Source organism: Nansenia antarctica (assembly GCF_963989245.1).
Source record: "Nansenia antarctica genome assembly, chromosome: 8".
NCBI lineage: Eukaryota > Metazoa > Chordata > Actinopteri > Argentiniformes > Microstomatidae > Nansenia > Nansenia antarctica.
This window is the reverse complement of record NC_137678.1, coordinates 18,838,791-18,859,891: the sequence shown is the minus strand read 5'-3', so window position 1 is coordinate 18,859,891 and position 21,101 is coordinate 18,838,791. Positions and strand designations below refer to the sequence as shown.

Sequence of the window (21,101 nt, the reverse complement as noted above, 5' to 3'; positions counted from 1 at the left end):
CCTCCTCCTCCTCCCTCCATCACCTCATCCCGGGCGTCCACCACGTCTGCCCCTGATGCTTCACCACCGCCTGCTTCTCCTGGGGGCTGAAGTGCAGAATGGTCAGAATGGCTGTGAGGGTCTGCTGGCGCCCCCTGGTGTCCTGGAGGGTGAGGAACTTGTAGATGACGTTCTTCAGGTACTCCAGGTTGGCGCCCTCCCTCCCCTCGTCCCTCTGCCTCTTGTCCACCTGCCCCCGCAGGCCGGCCAGCTCCTCGTCATAGTGCTCCCCGTTGGCGATCAGCCTCCCCTGCAGCTGGTGCAGGTCCTCCTCCAGCCGGTGCTTCTGCCGCCGCAGCGCGCCGATCTCCACCTCGCGCCGGGCCAGCTGCTCGGCGTACAGCAGCAGGGTGGGCTCGTTGGGGCCCGCCAGCCTCAGCGCCCCGGCCACCGCGTCGCTCTCGTCCTGCGCGGCGGCATCGTTGGCGTTGTCGGCAGAGTTGGCGGTCACGTCATCGTCGCCAACATCCGTGTATCTCGCTAGGTGGCCGCCGAACATGGCCGCGGTGGCGACAGAGGAGGAGGCGCGCAGCCTCTCCAGCTCCTGGTCCTTCTCCGTCAGCAGGGCCATGGTGCGGTCCCTCTGCCGGTGCAGTTCGCCCTCCAGCCTGAGGAGGCGCTCCCCGTGCTGCGCCTCGGCCCTCTCCAGCTCCTGCCTGTGGCCCTGGTGCAGGCCGGCCAGGCTCTGCTGCCTCTCCTCCAGCTCCCTCCTGTGCTTGGCCTCCGCCTCGTCTCCGTGGATACGCAGGTTGATGTACTTCTCCTTCAGCCCGGCCAGCTGGTCGCGCGCATCCTCCAGCTCCTTGGCCTGGCTGCCGTCCCGGGCGTTCTTGTTCTTCAGCACCACCTGGGCGCGGACCTTGTAGCGCTCAAACTCCTCCTTCAGCTGACGCAACTCCTGCTGGTAGTAGATCCCGGACGCCTTCTCTCCGTCCCCTGAGGTCTCGTTGTTGTTTCCGGAAGTTTCCGTCGTCTCCGTCATCTCGGCCAGCTTCTCGATCTCGCGGGCGTGCTCCCCCGGGGTGCTGCTCCTCTGGCTCCCCAGCGCCGCCATCAGAAGCCTCCGGGCCTTCTCCAGACGGTCCCGCAGCAGGTTGACGTCCAGGTTGGCCTCGTCCACGTTGAGATCGCAGGAGGAGAAGGAGGAGGAGATGGGGCCCCTGGCCGAGGCGGCGATGGCCAGGGTCTTGTTCTCCGTGTCCAGCTGGAGGATGCGCTCCCTCAGCCTCTGGGCATTGTGCTGGTCCCTCTGCTTGGCCTTCTCGCAGGCGCCCAGCAGCTCAGAGAGCTCTGACACGCGCTCCTCCAGGCTGGCCACCCGGCCCTCCTCCAGCTGGGCCTGGTCGTGCAGGCGCTGGGTGGCCTGGGACGCCTGCAGGGGGGCGGGAACACAGGGGTCCGTGAGACTTAGACACAGAGACACAGACAACACACAGACTCACGCACAGACTTACGCACAGACTTACGCACAGACAACATTTTTTACCATTTAGCTGACGTTTTTATCCAAAGCGACTTACAATTATAGATAACAGGGACAGTCTCCCTGGAGTAATTTAGGGCTAAGTGTCTTACTCAAGGGCAGATTAGTGGTGGTGGGATTCGAACTCATGACCTTCTGGTCAGCAGACAAACTCACTATCCCCTAGGCCACCACTACCCACAACATGACACACAGCAAGTAAGTATGGTTTAAACTAAGACTCATTCAATCACCTCCTCCACCACACCGTACCTTTCTGATCTCGTTCTGGATCTGCTGGTGGAAGTGACACTTGAGCTCCATCATCTCCTGCTGCAGCTCCTCCAGGCGGGGGTCCGGCCTGTTGTTCTCCTCCTCCGCGGCCTGCAGGCTCCTCCTCATCTCCTCCCGCTGCCCCGTCACCTCCTTCAGCCTGGCCTCATAGGCCAGCTCCCGGCCCGCCGCCTGCGTGGTCTCCAGGATGATCTCCCGGGCGTCCTCCAGGAAGTAAGTAAGTAAAGTTTATTTATAATAATAATAATAATAATAATAATAATAATAATAATAATAATTTGTATTTGTATAGCGCTTTTCCTGCAAACATTGCAGCTCAAAGTGCTCCAATTATTATATAATCATAATTTAATAATTTATTCATTAATATTAAAAAGATGGGTTTTTAGTCTTGACTTGAACATTATTTGCTGAGGTTGCATCCCTAATGTAAACTGGCAGTGCATTCCACAATCTGGGTGCATACAATGAGAATGCAGTCTCACCAAATCTCTTCTTTTGTACATGTGGTACAGAGAGAAAGCCAGCGCCAGAAGACCTGAGAGCGCTATTGGGCTGATATGCTAGCAAAAGGTCTATAGGTATATAGAAGATGGGAGTAATGACATGACTTTCTGGACAGAGGGGGAAGTCAGAGGGGGACGACCAACAAACCTCCAGCCGCAGCTCTGCGTCCTGCCTCAGGCCCCGCTCCTCCTGCAGCAGCTTCTGCAGCTCGCGGAGCATCAGGGCGTGGTCGCCCTGCTCCTGCTCCCTCTCGTGCTGCTGGGTGATGACCCGGGCCTTGCTCTCCACCAGCTGGTCCTGGAGGGCCTGGGCGTCGGCCTCGCGCCTCCTCCCCGCCTCCTCCAGCCTCCCCTGGAGCTCCTCGAACTCCTGCTTGGTCTTGCGCTTGTCTCCCTGGAACGAGGCCTCCATCCTGGACTTTTCCTGCGTGACCGTGGCCAGGGAGCTGGTCAGGGTGGTCAGCTGCGTCTTCAGCTGGAGGAGCCGGCGGTCAGCCTCCACCGTGGAGGTGGGGGGGGGTAGAGGAGGTGCTGGTGTCTGCTGCTCAGAACCCCCGCTACTGCTGGAGCTGATGCCACTCTCCGACCCGCTGGCCTCCTCAGACGACCTCTGGGCCAGGGGGGAGGGGGTACCCCCGGGGGGGCCGGACGCCCCTCCCACACCCACCTCCCCCCCTCCTCCCCCCTGCTGCTCCTCCTCCGCCGGGTCTCCCTTGGTGCTCCCGCTGGTGACGCTGGTGGCTGTGTCTGCGGAGGCGGCCGTGTCCAGGCTGTCCTCGCTGTGCAGGGAGGAGCGGTCGTCCGGGAGGTCAGGGGTCGCCCGGTGCTCACCGCCGTCGCTGCGCTGGCCGAGGTCGACCTCCTGGGACACGGTCAGCACCCTCAGGCTGGCCTCCAGCGCCTCCTTCTCCTTCAGCAGGCTCTTGTAGGCCCGCACCACGTCCTTGAAGCGCGTCTGGTACTGGACCAGCTGCTTCTTCTGGGCCTCGATGGTGTCCACCAGCTCCTTCTTGCTGGGCCCGCCCCCGAAGCTCATCCCAAACTTGTCCATGGCTGCTGATTGGTTGATTGGTGTCAGCTGCTCGAACCTTCAGCTTGGATCCATGCTCGGTGACTGTCAATCAAACAATTCTGCAAACAGATGCAATTACCATCAGTAACAACACCAACAAAAGGAACATTGACTCCCAGTATCATTGTACCCCCCACCCCCCCCTCCTCCCCATACCTATACTGGCTAAACACTCGGGACTTATGCACACTCAGGACACAATTTAGCTTTTTTGCACTACTGCTTGGTTTGCACATATCATTTATTATACTAGTCTCTAATTATAGCCTACATATACATACTGTATATGTTACATACCTCAAGACCTATGACCTTGTTCTGTACATACCATATAATAACTGTACATAACATATTGATATTCAGCTCATGTATATTCACTTTTATATATTTATTTATACTCACTGTAATACCTCATACTGTAATACCTTAAATTGTAATACCTCATACTGTAATACCTCATACTGTAATATGTGCACTGTCTACATATGTCTTTTGTAGTAGGCCTATGCCACTATTTGAATGAATGAATGAATGAATGGACTTTATTGTCATTGCTACAGTACAGGTACCAAACAACGAAATTTAGGAGGGGTGGCTCCCCTGGTGTTAGGAAAGGGAAAAAAAAGAAAAAAAAACACTTTAAAAAAAAAAGACACAAGAAGGGAAGGAGCAGGTTTACATAAATAAAGGCTATGTACACTATCCACTGTACTATACTGTACAGATAGACGACTAGGGTTGTCATATTGCACATTTGTACTGGCTAGATGCCAAACTACATTTCCTTGTCTCAGTACTGTGCAATGACAATAAAGTTGAACCTAATCTAATCTAATGCTATTATGTATGGATTAATACTATTAATAATAATAACTTTTTATTTATATAGCACTTTCTGCAAACGTTGCAGCTCAAAGTGCTCCTAATGAGATACACGTTGCCTAGATACATTACAGCACTTCACAAACTCACAATTCCATGCTAATGTTTCAGTGCATTGGGGAAGTTGAATAGATGGCTGAATTATTTACTGGTCATCTGGGACAAGCAGAGTTAGTACTGACACCCAGGACTAGACAGTTAGGCTAGTACTCACACCAGGACTAGACAGTTAGTACTCACACCAGGACTAGACAGTTAGTACTCACACCAGAACTAGACAGTTAGGCTAGTACTCACACCAGGACTAGACAGTTAGGCTAGTACTCACACCAGGACTAGACAGTTAGTACTCACACCAGGACTAGACAGTTAGTACTCACACCCAGGACTAGACAGTTAGTACACACACCAGGACTAGACAGTTAGTACTCACACCAGGACTAGACAGTTAGTACTCACACCAGGACTAGACAGTTAGTAGTACTCACACCAGGACTAGACAGTTAGTACTCACACCCAGGACTAGACAGTTAGTACTCACACCCAGGACTAGACAGTTAGTACTCACACCAGGACTAGACAGTTAGTACTCACACCAGGACTAGACAGTTAGTACTCACACCCAGGACTAGACAGTTAGTACTCACACCCAGGACTAGACAGTTAGTACTCACACCAGGACTAGACAGTTAGTACTCACACCAGGACTAGACAGTTAGTACTCACACCCAGGACTAGACAGTTAGTACTCACACCAGGACTAGACAGTTAGTACTCACACCAGGACTAGACAGTTAGTACTCACACCAGGACTAGGTGGGGGTCACGTGACAGGCTCGTTCTCAAGCAGGAAAACATTGCTGCACTAAAGTTAGACTCCGACAGTTTTCTGCAGACGAGCAACACGCTTAGCCGACGTCCAGAATGACTGGAGACTGAGGCACATTAGCTGCGAGGAGAATACTAAAAACGTCATAGCAGAAAGACTGCGAAAGGAGAGAAAGCCAGTGAGCTGTGCTATCCTATCCTCTGGTTAGCCGGACGACAACAGATGTGAGAGGGTCTCTGCTGTAGGCCCGACCTCTCTCTCTCTCTCTCTCTCGTCACGTTTTGTCACCATTTTCTAACGAAAAGTCAGATACGGTGATTTCATAACCAACCACACACACTCATATAACCACGTAGTGTAATATAGTCACAATATGCACGACGGCTACGTGGTTTAACTCACCAGTTACGTGTCACCGACGGGTTTGCAGGCAACTTCCTCAGTCGGACTCCATGTCCAGGATGCTGGTTGTAAATAAAGTTCGAAAATGTTTCACAAACGGTCTCTAAAAGCCGCCATGTTGCTAAGGTCTCTAGAAGCCGCCATGTTGCTAAGGTCTCTAGAAGCCGCCATGTTGCCAAGGTCTCTAAAAGCCAAGTATATCCAGCTGCGGACATCACGCCTATCACCCGGAAACTTGATGGACCATATTTGGTTGGAGTGGTTGGAGCGCGTCATCATACCGCGCCTGCATATTTGGACCCTTCTCCTAAAAGCCGCCATGTTGCTAAGGTCTCTAGAAGCCGCCATGTTGCTAAGGTCTCTAAAAGCCGCCATGTTGCTAAGGTCGGAATATTCGCCGATATTCGCTTTTCACTGTCGAATAGCCCCATTCCGCCGTTTCTGACTAACCGTTTTGGCTGTGTACGATTGAACGCAACATCTTATACGCGTGAACGATAACAAAAGAGCAACAAGCACGCCAAACTGGTAGAATAAAGGAGGGCATTGTTTTTGTGAATAAAGTTATGTCAAAGAGCATGACGTCATTTGTTCCGCGTTGGCCTGGACGTGGCATCTGATCAGACCTCACCCTCTCTGTCCTCCTGTTATAAACAGCTTATAACACCCCTCTCTGTCCCTTAGAATACCCCCCGGACACCACCTCTCCTCTCTCGGATTACCTTGATCGTTGACCGTCGTCAAGCAGAGGGGCTCTTCCAGACATGGGGCTGACAATTTCGTCGTTATTCTCCAAGCTGTTCGGCAAGAAACAGATGAGGATACTGATGGGTGAGCTCTGCATAGATCTGCTATTCAACCCTGCCTGGGAGGCTAGGCGGCTAAGCTAGCTCCCTACCTACCTACCTACCTGCCTGGCTGGATGTACCTGTCAGTGAGGAGGCGGGTTACCATATCAGCACGTTGCTTTTTGAGTAATACATCTAATAATAGTGCTTTTCTTCTGCCTGCCCGTGTCACGCCTGTATCGTGTGGCTGTGGCTCGGGTGCTGAGATACCTGGCGTCAGCCAACCAGACAGGGGCTGTTTCACTGATCATTCACCCTAACGTGAGATGAGCATTTAGTTTTATTCACACGATGATTAGTAGTAGTGGTCAGCAAACTTCCACCAGATCTCAGAAATATGTAGAAAGAAAATATATACTGTATAGGCCTAGAGAAAGTTGGGGGGATTGCGTTCAACTTTCCTGATGGTTGCTATCGGGGTGGGGGTCTAGTGGTTGCTATCGGGGTGGGGGTCTAGTGGTTGCTATAGGGGTGGGGGTCTAGTGGTTGCTATAGGGTTGGGGGTCGTTGCAACATCTGGTGACGATATGGGAGGGAGTTGTCTGTCTAATGCCATATCTCTTATCATATGCTATGACTTATCTCTGTTTTATCGGTCCCGTGTATGACCGTTAACATCACCAGATGTAATCCCTGTGTCAAAATTGCCTCAAAGTGCTCTGTGGTGTACTAACTTGTTCATGTTCTTCCATGCTTTCTATCCGGAGTTCCTAAGACTGTATATGATTACGTGTAGCTTGCTGACATGTAACTTGTCTCTTGCAGTTGGTTTGGACGCTGCTGGAAAGACGACGATCCTCTACAAACTGAAGCTAGGAGAAATTGTAACCACTATTCCAACCATCGGTAAGAGTTTAGGTTTAAGTTTTGTTTTGCGAGTGTAAGACACACTTCCTCATACACCTCTGGCTGTGAACATCGGTCTTGTCTCATCCCATGACAGCCTGTTATCTCTCAGAGCGTCTCTGCTCTTCAGTAATCTGATTTGAGTGGGCGGCCACATCCGCGTGGGACAGGAGGGGAGGAGAAGATTACTGATCACACAACAGGAGCATGACTGTCTTTTGTCTAGGCTTATTTCCTACCTTGTTAGATGTTTATGGTAATTAACATATAACCCACACAGGCTCGCACACACAGTTGTGTAAATACAATTCAGCCTGTTTACTTTTTAGTAGCCTTTTCACAACATTCCACCTTTGTTTACACTGACGTGGTGTTCCAGGGGGGTGTTCCATCAACGTCGCTAAAGGAAAACCCAGGCTTATTCTGATAAGTCTTGCGAGACTTATATATATACAGTATATATATATATATATATATGAAGAAAGAAAATCCAGGCTTATTTTGATAAATCTCGCAATACTTTTCCTTTAGCAACATTGATGGAATACCCCCCTGGACATGACAGCGAGGCAGAGTGTGAGTTGGCTGGTTGTAAGTGTGGCGTGACCACGGCTCTGGGACAAAGGCGCCCGTACATGGCTCCTCTGCCTCCTGGGCTGTCAGGACACGCTGGTGACGAGGCTCTGTCCACACAGCAGATCAGAGGCTGATAAACGTCTCACTGCTAGCTGATAAACGTCTCACTGCTAGCTGATAAACGTCTCACTGCTAGCCAAAATGCCAGGGAAGGAAATGTCCCGGGCCGTCTGAGATCAGATAGGGAGACAGATCTAGGTCAGCATCTCTGTTTTTTTGTTAATATAATTCTGGTAGTGATCTAACGGGTCGCTCTGGTTCGAGTTCATGTCTGTATGCTCCTGTTGATGAAGCTCTCTCTCTCTTCCTCTCCCTCAACTCCCCCCTCACCTCTCTCTCTCTCCCCCCACTTCTCTCTCTCTCTCCCCCCTCTCTCTATCTCCCCTCCACCTCTCCCCCCTCTCTCTCCCTCCCCTCTCTCTCCGCTACCCCCCCCCCCCGGCAGGGTTCAACGTGGAGACAGTAGAGTATAAGAACATCTGTTTCACCGTGTGGGACGTGGGCGGTCAGGACAAGATCAGGCCCCTGTGGAGGCACTACTTCCAGAACACACAGGTACCCCGGCCACGCCCACACCTGAACCACGCCCACACCTGCAGCCTCACCTGCCGCATCCCTGCACCCCTGCAGGCCTCTGCTATCATAACACGCTAACTTGCTGCATCCCTGTAGGCCTGTTATCATATAGTAGTCAGATATAGAGTGCTCTCTCTGGCCATTAGAATGGATCCCATCAAACGCCGGTCTCTCTGAAACCTTCTCTGATTGGTTGAGTCCTTTGGAAGGATCGACACTTCCTTCAACAGCCTGTTGTTTGTTTATTGACTCCCACAATGCAGTTCTCCGACAGGTCACTAGTTCACAGGTCACAAGTTCACACACAGGTCACATGGTTACACACAGGTCACACACAGATCACATGGACTGCGTTTGTCAATGCGCTGTGAGAGCGACGTCATAAAGGGAGCAATTTGATTGGACAAGAGGCATTCCATGAGTGCTGATCAGATTTCCAGAGCGAATTTACGAACGCAGCCCATGTCACACACAGGTCACATGGTCACACACTGTAAAAGGATAAAAACTGACCTTTTGAACCTTGACCTCTGCAGGGCCTCATCTTCGTAGTCGACAGCAACGACAGAGAGAGAGTAGCAGAGTCCGCGGAGGAGCTGGCAAAAATGGTAAGTATTTGAGTCTGTTCAAATAGTTTTTCCACTTAAAATAATTAGGGTTAGGGGTTATATTTTTGGCATTTAGCAGACACCAAAGAAGCGACTTACAACAAATACATTTGACTAAGTAAGTGAATCATCTATCCATCAGCAATTTGGTGAGGCTGCATTCTCATTTTATGCACCCAGATTGTGGAATGCACTGCCAGTTTACATTAGGGATGCAACCTCAGCACATATGTTCAAGTCAAGACTAAAAACCCATCTTTTTAATATTGCCTTTAAATGACTATTATTTTCTTATGTATCTTTTAATGTTAGTTGAATCTATATATTTGTATATATTTGTATATTTATATATGTATTTACTTTTGTTTAAATCTTACACCTCGTTCCAAATTATTATGCAAATTATATTTTTCTCAGATTTTCCTAAATAGTCGATGCAAATGACAATCAGTATAATTTTCAAGTCATCAACCGTTAGAGTATAATTCAAATTTTATTGAACAAACCTCCCAATGATAACAGTATTTTTTTTTTTTAAATAAAAAAACTCAAAATGCACTGTTCCAAATTATTATGCACAACAGAGTTTCAAAACATTTTATAGGTTGTAAAGAACTAAAAATGGTAATTTGATGAATGTAGGGTTAGGAGGTCATATTAGGAGGTCATATTTACTGAAATCAAAAGCTATTTCAAACAAAAACATCTTAACAGGTCAAGTTACATGTTAACATAGGACCCCTTCTTTGATATCACCTTCACAATTCTTGCATCCATTGAACTTGTGAGTTTTTGGACAGTTTCTGCTTGAATTTCTTTGCAGGATGCCAGAATAGCCTCCCAGAGCTGCTGTTTTGATGTGAACTGCCTCCCACCCTCATATATATTTTGCTTGAGGATGCTCCAAAGGTTCTCAATAGGGTTGAGGTCAGGGGAAGATGGGGGCCACACCATGAGTTTCTCTCCTTTTATGCCTATAGCAGCCAATGACACAGAGGTATTCTTTGCAGCATGACATGGTGCATTGTCATGCATGAAGATGATTTTGCTACGGAAGGCACGGTTCTTCTTTTTGTACCACGGAAGAAAGTGGTCAGTCAGAAACTCTACATACTTTGCCGAGGTCATTTTCACACCTTCAGGGACCTTAAAAGGGCCTACCAGCTCTCTCCCCATGATTCCGGCCCAAAACATGACTCCGCCACCTCCTTGCTGACGTCGCAGCCTTGTTGGGACATGGTGGCCATCCACCAACCATCCACTACTCCATCCATCTGGACCATCCAGGGTTGCACGGCACTCATCAGTAAACAAGACTGTTTGGAAATTAGTCTTCATGTATTTCTGAGCCCACTGTCATGCTGCAAAGAATACCTCTGTGTCATTGGCTGCTATAGGCATAAAAGGAGAGAAACTCATGGTGTGGCCCCCATCTTCCCCTGACCTCAACCCTATTGAGAACCTTTGGAGCATCCTCAAGCAAAATATATATGAGGGTGGGAGGCAGTTCACATCAAAACAGCAGCTCTGGGAGGCTATTCTGGCATCCTGCAAAGAAATTCAAGCAGAAACTGTCCAAAAACTGGTGATATCAAAGAAGGGGTCAAAGAAGGGGTCCTATGTTAACATGTAACTTGACCTGTTAAGATGTTTTTGTTTGAAATAGCTTTTGATTTCAGTAAATATGACCTCCTAATATGACCTCCTAACCCTAAATTCATCAAATTACAATTTTTAGTTCTTTACAACCTATAAAATGTTTTGAAACTCTGTTGTGCATAATAATTTGGAACAGTGCATTTATATATATATTTTTTTACTGTTATCATTGGGAGGTTTGTTCAATAAAATTTGAATTATACTCTAACGGTTGATGACTTGAAAATTATACTGATTGTCATTTGCATCGACTATTTAGGAAAATCTGAGAAATATATACGGTAATTTGCATAATAATTTGGAACGAGGTGTATAGTAATTATAATATTATTTTGTTATTTTGTTAAAGCACTTTGAGCTGCAACGTTTGCAGGAAAAGTGCTATACAAATAAAGATTATTATTATTCATCATTATGAGAAACAGTAATCTGTGCTAGGACCAGGGGCCGTTGGCAGTCTCAATGCTAGAAGAAGGAGGAACTGTACAGTTTAGTCTGGGAGCCTCCTACAAGCATGGAGGCAACTTTATTCTGCTGTTCTATAAATAGTAAGCCTTGCCTTCCTGCCTTCATTCCTCCATATGAGAAGGAACTCCAGGCCTTAGTTGACCTGGGCCAGTAAGGACTAGCTGACTGGTGACCTGGGCCAGTAAGGACTAGCTGACTAGCTGACTGGTGACCTGGGCCAGTAAGGACTAGCTGACTGGTGACCTGGGCCAGTAAGGACTAGCTGACTAGCTGACTAGCTGACTGGTGACCTGGGCCAGGAAGGACTAGCTGACTGGTGGCCTGGGCCAGTAAGGACTAGCTGACTAGCTGACTAGCTGACTGGTGACCTGGGCCAGTAAGGACTAGCTGACTAGCTGACTAGCTGACTGGTGACCTGGCCCAGTAAGGACTAGCTGACTGGTGACCTGGGCCAGTAAGGACTAGCTGACTGGTGGCCTGGGCCAGTAAGGACTAGCTGACTGGTGGCCTGGGCCAGTAAGGACTAGCTGACTGGTGACCTGGGCCAGTAAGGACTAGCTGACTAGCTGACTGGTGACCTGGGCCAGGAAGGACTAGCTGATTGGTGAATAACGCTGTTGTTTATCCAGGGACCTGCTGTCCTTGTGACGCGTCATTCATCCTCCCTGTGTGTGTGTGTGTGTGTGTGTGTGTTGAGTGTGTGTGCCCGCCCTCTGACTGTGTTGCTACAGTAACTGGTTTTCCTTCCACAATGGCCGCCTGCGTTTACACTCCTCTCTCCCTCCCCCTCCCCCCCAGCTGCAGGAGGATGAGCTGAGGGAGGCGGTGTTACTGGTTTTTGCCAACAAGCAGGACCTTCCCAACGCCATGGCAGTGAGCGACCTCACAGACAAGCTGGGCCTCCAGAACCTCCGCAGCAGAACTGTGAGTGTCTCTCTCTGTCTCTCTGTCTGTCTTCCTCTCTCTCTCTCTCTATCTGTCTGTCTGTCTCTCTGTCTGTCTTCCTCTCTCTCTCTGTCTCTCTTCCTCTCTCTCTGTCTCTCTGTCTGTCTCCCTCTCTCTCTGTCTCTGTCTGTCTCTCTCTCTCTCTATCTGTCTGTCTGTCTGTCTCTCTCTCTCACTGTGTGTGTCTCTCTCCCTCCCTCTCTCTCTCCCAACCACTTAATCTTTTACTGATTTTACTGCCATGTGATCAACTTGTCAGTCAGTTGTTGGAATGTGGTATGGTTTGCTCTAGACACAGGGTCAGACATAGTCGGCGCCCCTGGAGCAATTAGGGGTTTAGTGCCTTGCTCAAGGGCACATGGAAGCTCCTTCCTGAGGCGTTGAACCAGCGACCTTCCGATTGCTAGCCGGCCTCTCTTACCTCTAGTCTACACTCACTGAAATGGACTCAGAAGGATTAGAAGACTGGTTTGAGTTTATAACCTTATTGGTACCAGGCTTTCCTAGTTCACACAGCCTGGGGAGGTCCTAGGCGGGGGGGGAACCTGTTTTGAAACGAGTGACGCCTCGCGACACGTCAAACAAAACAAATGCTTGGGCCAAAAAACACAAACTGAATTTAGTTTGTCCTTCAGGTTTTCTTCAATGTCTGAAGCTAGCATAGGCAACACCTCTCTAGGTGCGGGGCAAGGGCAAACTTTATACGACGGCTACTTTATACGACGGCTACTTCATACGACGGCTACTTTATACGACGACTACTTTATACGACGGCTACTTTATACGACGACTACTTTATACGACGGCTACTTTATACGACGGCTACTTTATACGACGGCTACTTTATACGACGACTACTTTATACGACGGCTACTTTATACGACGGCTACTTTATACGACGGCTACTTTATACGACGACTACTTTATACGACGGCTACTTTATACGACGGTATAAAGGGCAAGCACACATCACAATTTCCACAGGAATTGTCCACAGTCTAGTTATTCTTCTTCTTCTCATCATCTCTCTCTCTCTCCCTCCAGTGGCACGTCCAGGCGACCTGCGCCACCCAGGGCACGGGGCTGTACGAGGGGCTGGACTGGCTCTCCAACGAGCTGTCGAAGCGCTAGAGGAGGGGGGGGGCGGGCCGGGACCCGAGAGAACGAGAGACCTGAACGTGCGCAGAGAGAGAGGGAAAGAAGAAGAGGAGGAGGAGGAGGAGGAGGAGAAGATGGGCGCAGGATGACATTTTTCATCAGGAAGAACGCCAACAACTTTTTAAATTATCAGTGTGTCTGTCTGGTAGAACCTTGCAGTTATGGACTTTTAACGACCAGTACCTGTTCTGAAACCTTTCTTTTTTGGTTGTTTGTTTGTTTGTTTGATCGTCATGACCCCCCCTCCCCTCCTGCAGATGTTCTTTATTGTTCATATCTTACTTTATGCCTCCCTCTACTGTAAAAAAAAAAAAAAAAAGTTTTAAGTTGCATGTTTTTAAAAAAGAAAACCATAACAAAAATAGAATGGCATGATGGTTGTGCTGATGTTGATTGTTGTGGAATGGGAGGGGGGGGGGGCGCTGGGTTTGGGTGGAGGGGGGCAGTAAAGGCCACTGAGTTTGTGTGTGTGTGTGGGGGGGGGTGGGTTGTTAGGGGTAAACAGTGCCCAGGGGGGGGGCTGAGGCTGGTTTTAGGTATGAACCCACAGCCCACTCCTGACTGAGTCATTCCAGAGAGCTGGGGGGTATTCCATCAATGTCGCTAAAGGAAAATCCAGGCTGATTTGTGATACATCTCACGAGACATATACAAAATAAGGCTGGATTTGTTTTTTATATAAATCTCACAGGATTTATCAAGATAAGCCTGGGTTGTCCTTTAGCAACAGTGATGTCACACCCCCCTGAGGCTGAGGAGTTCCAGCCTAGACAATAAGAGAGCAGACCTTCCACCATTCCAAGGGCCATTATGATGCAATAAAGATTCCTTTTTTTCATTCTTTTTTTTTTTCTCTACTGTTGAAACGTTGTCCTGGTCTGTTTGTTCGGGTTATCAGGTAACAGGTGTGACAGGTCATTTGCGGTGTAAAGGAGGTGTGCTGTGGATTCAGCAGCCCTGGGTAATCATAGACTAATCAATACTGACTTTTTAATTTTTGTCCATCTTTGGCCAAAAGCAGAGGTGATATTTCATTACTTTCAGGGAGCTCATCTTGTGGAAAAGTTATTTCCACAGGATTATATAGGTCTAGCTACATAATATAATAATAACTTTAATTTGTATAGCACTTTTCCTGCAAACGTTACAGATATTTATATTAATATATAGTATACTATATACATTAATTATATACTACATATCGCCACCTTCTTCATTTAAAGCTTTGCGAAAAACAATAAACTGAACCAAATCTAGAATATATGATATATGAATATATATATGGCAAAAACATTTTTCCTCAAAAGTGACTTAAACCAGTGTTTTAAGAAGGTGACAATATATGAACTATATACAAGTAAACATAACTTAAATGTGATTCGACACCCAAATCTCTGTGCCTGCTAACCCATTCATTTAGCATTCCCACAAAAAACATTTCATTTACACACTTTAACAACATTTAAGAACACAATATTAACATCACGTGTATATAATAAGACAAACTTTATTTCAAGCTGATTGGTTGTCTGAACAGTGGAAGTCCAGAACCTTTCATGATTAGAATACATCTCCCCGGAAATAAAACATTAAGAAATTAAATAGATGCGAAGAATCAGTTACAACAGGCCAGTCATTGTATATACACAGGGATTACTGGTGGTGAACAGATATAACACACTTGAAGCCTGGGGAGGCTGGCGGAGGTAGAAATCGGAGTGACACCTGGGATGAGGAGCGGTAACACACAGGTGTGTTATGTACGACACCACTCCTCATTCCACCCCATGCTTTACACTGACCCTGTCCTCCGATCTCTACCTCCACAAGCCTCCCCTGGGGGGTATTCCATCAACGTCGCTAAAGTAAAATCCTGGCTTATTTTTTGATAACTCACACGATTCATCAAAACAAGCCTGGATTTTTTTTAGATAAGTCTGAAGATTTATCAGAATAAGTCTGGATTTTTCCTTTGGCGACGTTGATGAAATACCCCCCTGCTTTCTAACAATTAGATCAGGTTAGAAAATACCAGCAGAGATCCTAGTTCTCATCAGACAGTTTCAGGGTCAAAGCTGCTGAACAAAGCGACACCTGCACTCACATGCAGACAGGCGACCAGGTGGGGGTCCAGATAGGAGGGGGTGCGGCCTAGGAGCCACACACACACACGGGGGGGGGGGCAGTTATTGTGAATCCACTCTTCTCGAGCACACAGTTCTTCATTGTCATACATCTCCCTCCATCCAAAGGTCCTGTGTGTGTGTGTGTGTGTGTGTGTGTGTGGAGCAGTCCTCCACCACCAGTATTACACAGATACAGGTTCTCGTTGGTTGTTCTGACGTTTGACCACAAAGACCTTCTGGCCCGACACGGTGACGGTGTACACATAGTCCTCGAGCATCACTGTGGAGGCAACACACACACACACAGGTTAGAGATACAGTCATATGACTGTGGAGGCAACACACACACACACAGGTTAGAGATACAGTCATATGATTGTGGAGGCAACACACACACACAGGAGGGAGACCTGGTTAGAGAGAGACTCAGTCACATGACTGTGGAGAGGACACATACACGCACACACACACAGACAGACACATACACACGAGGGAGACCTGGTTAGAGAGAGACTCAAGTCACATGACTGCAGGAGAGGACCCAGGGACATATATACACACACATATATACACACACACACACACACACACAAACACACAGGAGGGAGGTCTGGTTAGAGACACAGTCAGGTGACCTATCAGACCAAACCCAGGGCCATGAATAGATGGTGTAGAGGAGGACAGTGGTCACCAGGGCAGCTGCAGGCCCTTGGTGTCCTAGATGGACAGAGCACTAACGCTGCTCTGATAATGGACATTTACATTTTTGGTATTTATCAGACGCCTTTATCCAAAGAGACTTACAACAAATACATTAGTCTCAGTAAGTGAATCATCTATCCACCTGTCATAGCAGGAAAAAGTCATCTATGCCCTTTGACCAGGAGGCATTGGCTGTCGTAGTACTTTTGTGTTACCTGACAGGTCTGTGTGTTACCTGAGGTTGAGGTGTGTGTTACCTGACATGCGTTTGAAGGGGGGCCCAGGTGTGTGTGTTACCTGACATGCGTTTGAAGGGGGGCTCAGGTGTGTGTGTTACCTTACAGCAGGGTTTCCGTTAGAAAAAATTGGTGCCGGTCAACGTGTCCGGGAAGATTTCAATGTGTCGGACAAACGGGAGAAATTCCGGTCATCATATTAGAATATAATATAGGTGTTTGTCGCGGTGATTAGCTGTTGTGTAGCCTATATAGGCCATTTAATGTCCATTTCTCATCCGATACGATTAGATTGCGAACTATATTATAGGCTTTCATGATTCGCATGCGCTACTATGGCATAATATGTCCAGGGCTGCACGCGCGCCACACTGGGCAGCCTAGTCACCTTTGCTACTTTGAATTACGACTGTAGGCTACTTTAAGATGTTTATTTCAATTGCATTAATGGGATTTGAGTATGTAATTGGTAATTTTAAGTATGCCTAGTTTAGCTTTTGATGGCTATTTGAACGGACTGCATCGATCGATCAATGAACGGACTCCACATTACGTTAACTGAAGTGTGTTAAATAGTTTCACCACAGTAATGTAAGTTTTTTACATTCTCTTTTCAGTTTTACCTTTTTTATCAATAAAACAACGTCAATTCTATAACCACGTCTCGCTGATTGGGAAGGCATTAAGTCTAGCTGCCTGTCAAATCATACTTTCTCGGACTCGCGAGTATGAGAATGGGGAGGATGTATCGGGGGGATACACACCCGTGGACTATTTCAACTTAGTGGCACAAATTAAACTCTAACACTATAGATAGACTAAATTGAACTTAAATGATGGACACCGACTGAATAACTGAGTGGGGGGAAGACAGGTCTCAAATGTGGAACAATTATAACATTTAATACATAAAGATAAAACATACACAAATATATAACATTGATATCCCTAAACTCAAATGTAGTGTGGTATTGTCAACCTAATCTAATCAATCCTAATTAATGGTACCAGTAGCCCAGGTTGTTGATAGTAGCGCACTACTCCCGTACTAGTACTTCTCCCGACTCAGGGCTGGAACGGGCACGGCAGGCTCAATCAATGAACGGGGTTGAGATGGCTAGCGTCCTTTACTAGCCGCATCTCACGGCCCTCTGTGGTCATTCACTGTGCTCTAGCACATCCAAAACACGCAGAACAATAACCTTGACTCTGGTCACTGCAGTGGTTTTATTTAGACTAGATCAAACTAAATTAACTGACTAAACTACTCGCGCCATTGATAGACAGGGTTGCCAGATGGGGCGGGTTACCGCCGAATGGGCTACTGGGTTTAGCGGTTATTTTCTCCGGACATTATGACCGAAGAGGTTTAAATATGTCGGACTTCAACAGATTTTATCGGACAAAGACCGGTAATTACCGGTTAACGGAAACCCAGCCTTACAGGTGTGTGTGTGACAGGTGTATGACAGGTGTGTTACCTAACAGGTAGGTGTGTGTGTTACCTGACATGCGTTTGAAGGGGGGCTCAGTGGCCCCCTGCAGTCTGAGGCGACAGGCCGTCCGCACCATCTGCATGATCACCCCCGCCGTGTGCTCATCATTCTCCAGCTCGCCTGCAGACTGAGGGAGAATATATATATATATATATATACACATATAGAGGAGAGAGAGAGAGCTTTTATATATATATTAATAGAGAGATAGAGAGAGAGAGCATTTATATAAATATACACACACACAATCACATACAGAAAAGAGAGAGAGCATTTATATATATAAATAGATAGAGCGAGAGAGAGAGAGACAGTAGTTCAGGGGCGATAGCAAGGTTAGAGAGAGAGCATTTATATATATATATATATATATATATATACTGTACATGTATATATATATATATATATATGAGAGAGAGACACACACACACACACACACACACACACACACAAACAGACAGATACATACACAGACAGACAGACAGACTTACAGACAGTCAGATACAGACAGATACAGACAGATACAGACAGATACACAGGCAGACAGTAGTTCTGGGGCGATCGCAAGGTTGTGTGGGGGCTGTAGGCTTGTGGAAAGTTACACACAAGTACAGAGAATCACACTGGTTAGATAGAGAAGGCTAAGGCTAGGTTCAAAAGAGAGAAAGAAAGAGAGAGAGAGAGAGAGAGAGAGGGAGAGAGATGAAGATACAGAGAGAGAGAGATGAAGAAATAGAGAGACAGAGAGAGAGAGAGATGAAGAAATAGAGAGACAGAGAGAGAGAGATGAAGAAATAGAGAGAGAGAGGGAGAGCATGTAATGTGAGAACTTACCGCCAACACGCCATCCTCGCTGATCACCAGATATCCTAACTGATCAGGGATCCTCTCCAAGCCCTGCGTCAGAGCGGTGGCCTGGACACACACACACACACACACACACACACACACACACAAGTGTGAGGAACCACACGTCAAAGTGTGAGGTTAGTTAGTATGTTAAAGTGTGAGGGTAGTTAGTATGTTAAAGTGTGAGGGTAGTTAGTATGTTAAAGTGTGAGGGTAGTTAGTATGTTAAAGTGTGAGGGTAGTTAGTATGTTAAAGTGTGAGGGTAGTTAGTATGTTAAAGTGTGAGGGTAGTTAGTATGTCAAAGTGTGAGGTTAGTTAGTATGTTAAAGTGTGAGGTTAGTTAGTATGTTAAAGTGTGAGGTTAGTTAGTATGTTAAAGTCATGTCACGTCTCGTTTGTGTGTCATTACACTGACACCATGTAACCAAACGTCTGCAGCAGAGCAGGGGGCCGTTCCACTAAAGTGGATTAGTATATCGGCGATTGAAATAAATCAGGCGATCAGGCAACTCGGGATTGGAATTCAAGCCTCAGGTGATTCCTCGAACAAGGATCAGGCTTGTGTCATCAGTGTTCACAGAACACCGGCTTACAAATCCTCGATATGGGCGCGTGCACGCAGACATAAAAGTCAATCTGTCGAAATGAAGATACTCCACTCTGCAGGGGTCCTACATTTGCGCAGCATTCCGAATTATTGATTTTTATGAAGACGGAAAAATAAGATGTAAAATAGAGCAATACTGCCGCAATTAACAAGGCGAGGGAAATGGTTTGGCAAGAAATTGCTGACCGATTAAATGCGTAGGTCATACTAGCCCCAGTTAGTTATTAATAAAGATACCTATTTATTTTATTTTTTACACTTTTTAATTTATTTATCTATCGATCTATCTATCACACTTTCAAAATATCAAGTTATCTATCACACAATCAAACTATCTATCGATCGATCACACTTTAAAAATATCAAATTATCTATCTATCACACAGTCAAACTATCTATCTATCTATCTCGTGTGAAGTGGGAACTAATATTTCCTAAAAGACACTTGAGGAACTGTCGTTCGGGATGTAGTTTCCGCCTGTGAGCCTTTTTTGACGCATGCATTACTTTAGCCAGCCTGTAAGTCTGCTCGGGACCAGGCTAATCATATCTGACTCAGAAGGATATGTTGCATAGCAACCAAACAGCGAATTATTTGAGCCACATTGATGGCACCGAACGCAAGCTAACATTATCGCCGATTAGAACTTTATCGAGGATTAGAAGATAATCCACCTTCGTGGAATGGGCCCCAGGTCTACCACAATTATCATCAACAACATCATGTATTAACGATAATAGAACAAACTTAAACAGCAACTGTTGTGGTTGTGGTCAGGGTGAATAAATAAATCAGCAGCATGTTTAAACTAAAGCGAAGTTGTTAATAGTGCAAACAGATCCCCTTAGAAGCTATATGTTTCTGGCTTAAGGACAAACCGTTCAAGTTCTTCCATATCTGGGACCCTAGTCCTTCTTGGACTGTATTATTGGAGATGTTGTTGGGACCCAGGCCCTTAGGAGGGGTCTCTGTGTTCTTAGATAGAGTGAAATGCCTGTGTTTTTTAAAAGTTGTTTTTTCTTTCCTAACACCAGGGGAGCCACCCCTCCTAAATTTCGTTGTTTGGTACCTGTACTGTAGCAATGACAATAAAGACCATTCATTCATTCATTCATTCATTCAAATCTCCAAGTACATTTCTATGTAGGTTATGGTGTCTGTTACGCCATTATCCCATCCCTGTGCCTGGTTATCCATGTCATACTCACCTGTCTGAACCTTCTGTCTCTGTCGTCTATTCTCACTTACTTGTTTTTGTTATTTGTCTGTGTGTTAGGGTATGTGTGTGTGTGTGTGTGTGTGTGTGTGTGTGTGTGTGTGTGTGTGTGTGTGTGTGTGTGTGTGTGTGTGTGTGTGTGTGTGTGTGTGTGTGTGTGTGGAGAGGGTGGGTGGGGGTGGGGGTGGGGGGGGGTTGTTTAAAAAGAGGGTGTATCATATCGTTCTCTTGCCACTGTTCTTAAATGTATAACCCTTTGACCTAAAACCAATACATCTACTTCTAAAAATAAATAAAATAGTGCAAACAGCAAAGTCGGGGTTAGTAGGGGCTGGTCCGAGCCAGCTGAGTTGGATAGATAGCAGGCTAGCTGGCTTAAAGAGTGACAAACGTCTGCCTGCACGACACAAGACCAAGTGGAACACTAACCAGGACAGCGGCAGCTATGTACATGATAATAGTGACAGGTGATCGGGGGGAATAAGGGACAATACTGACCATTTTCACTTGTTCCTGCTAGACGAGGGAGACCATCTGCGTTTCCTGCGTTTTTTTTCCTTTTCTTTCACGTGATTCTCAGCTCGAGTTTATGTGACGTCACGCGACGTACTACGTCGTGCTACGTACCACGTTACG

General features: G+C 47.0%; 3 protein-coding genes across 3 annotated transcripts; 1 reads left to right on the top strand and 2 right to left on the bottom strand.

Moving 5' to 3' along the window:
- Nucleotides 1–19: 19 nt before the first annotated feature.
- gcc1 (GRIP and coiled-coil domain containing 1) lies at nt 20–5,525 on the bottom strand (the record flags this gene model as incomplete). The annotated part of the gene is made up of 4 exons (XM_080538709.1): nt 5,487–5,525; nt 2,450–3,432; nt 1,775–1,999; nt 20–1,411 (listed from the first exon to the last, which is right to left on the bottom strand). The coding sequence occupies exons 2-4, from the start codon at nt 3,350–3,352 to the stop codon at nt 20–22; spliced, it is 2,520 nt and encodes an 839-aa protein (XP_080394835.1). The 5' UTR covers nt 3,353–3,432; nt 5,487–5,525.
- Nucleotides 5,526–6,094: 569 nt separating this feature from the next.
- LOC308163691 (ADP-ribosylation factor 4) lies at nt 6,095–13,651 on the top strand. The gene is made up of 6 exons (XM_080537878.1): nt 6,095–6,317; nt 7,100–7,180; nt 8,262–8,371; nt 8,929–9,000; nt 11,926–12,051; nt 13,117–13,651. Exons 1-6 carry the CDS (start codon nt 6,251–6,253, stop codon nt 13,201–13,203), a joined length of 543 nt encoding a protein of 180 aa, XP_080394004.1. The 5' UTR covers nt 6,095–6,250; the 3' UTR covers nt 13,204–13,651.
- Nucleotides 13,652–14,723: 1,072 nt separating this feature from the next.
- lamtor4 (late endosomal/lysosomal adaptor, MAPK and MTOR activator 4) lies at nt 14,724–21,047 on the bottom strand. Its single transcript, XM_080537579.1, has 4 exons — nt 20,964–21,047; nt 18,625–18,705; nt 17,800–17,917; nt 14,724–15,636 (listed from the first exon to the last, which is right to left on the bottom strand). The coding sequence occupies exons 1-4, from the start codon at nt 20,964–20,966 to the stop codon at nt 15,539–15,541; spliced, it is 300 nt and encodes a 99-aa protein (XP_080393705.1). The 5' UTR covers nt 20,967–21,047; the 3' UTR covers nt 14,724–15,538.
- Between the last annotated feature and the right edge of the window lie 54 nt (nt 21,048–21,101).

What these genes read in the sequence shown, in the direction of transcription:
- LOC308163691 (XM_080537878.1), top strand. Translation starts at nt 6,251, where the DNA reads ATGGGGCTGACAATTTCGTCGTTATTCTCCAAGCTGTTCGGCAAGAAA. An exon ending in AACCACTATTCCAACCATCG is followed by an intron (nt 7,181 to 8,261) that starts GTAAGAGTTTAG and finishes CCCCCCCGGCAG; the next exon opens with GGTTCAACGTGGAGACAGTA. An exon ending in ACTACTTCCAGAACACACAG is followed by an intron (nt 8,372 to 8,928) that starts GTACCCCGGCCA and finishes TGACCTCTGCAG; the next exon opens with GGCCTCATCTTCGTAGTCGA.
- lamtor4 (XM_080537579.1), bottom strand. An exon ending in GCGAGGATGGCGTGTTGGCG is followed by an intron (nt 17,918 to 18,624) that starts GTAAGTTCTCAC and finishes ATTCTCCCTCAG; the next exon opens with TCTGCAGGCGAGCTGGAGAA. An exon ending in CCCCTTCAAACGCATGTCAG is followed by an intron (nt 15,637 to 17,799) that starts GTAACACACACA and finishes TTGCCTCCACAG; the next exon opens with TGATGCTCGAGGACTATGTG.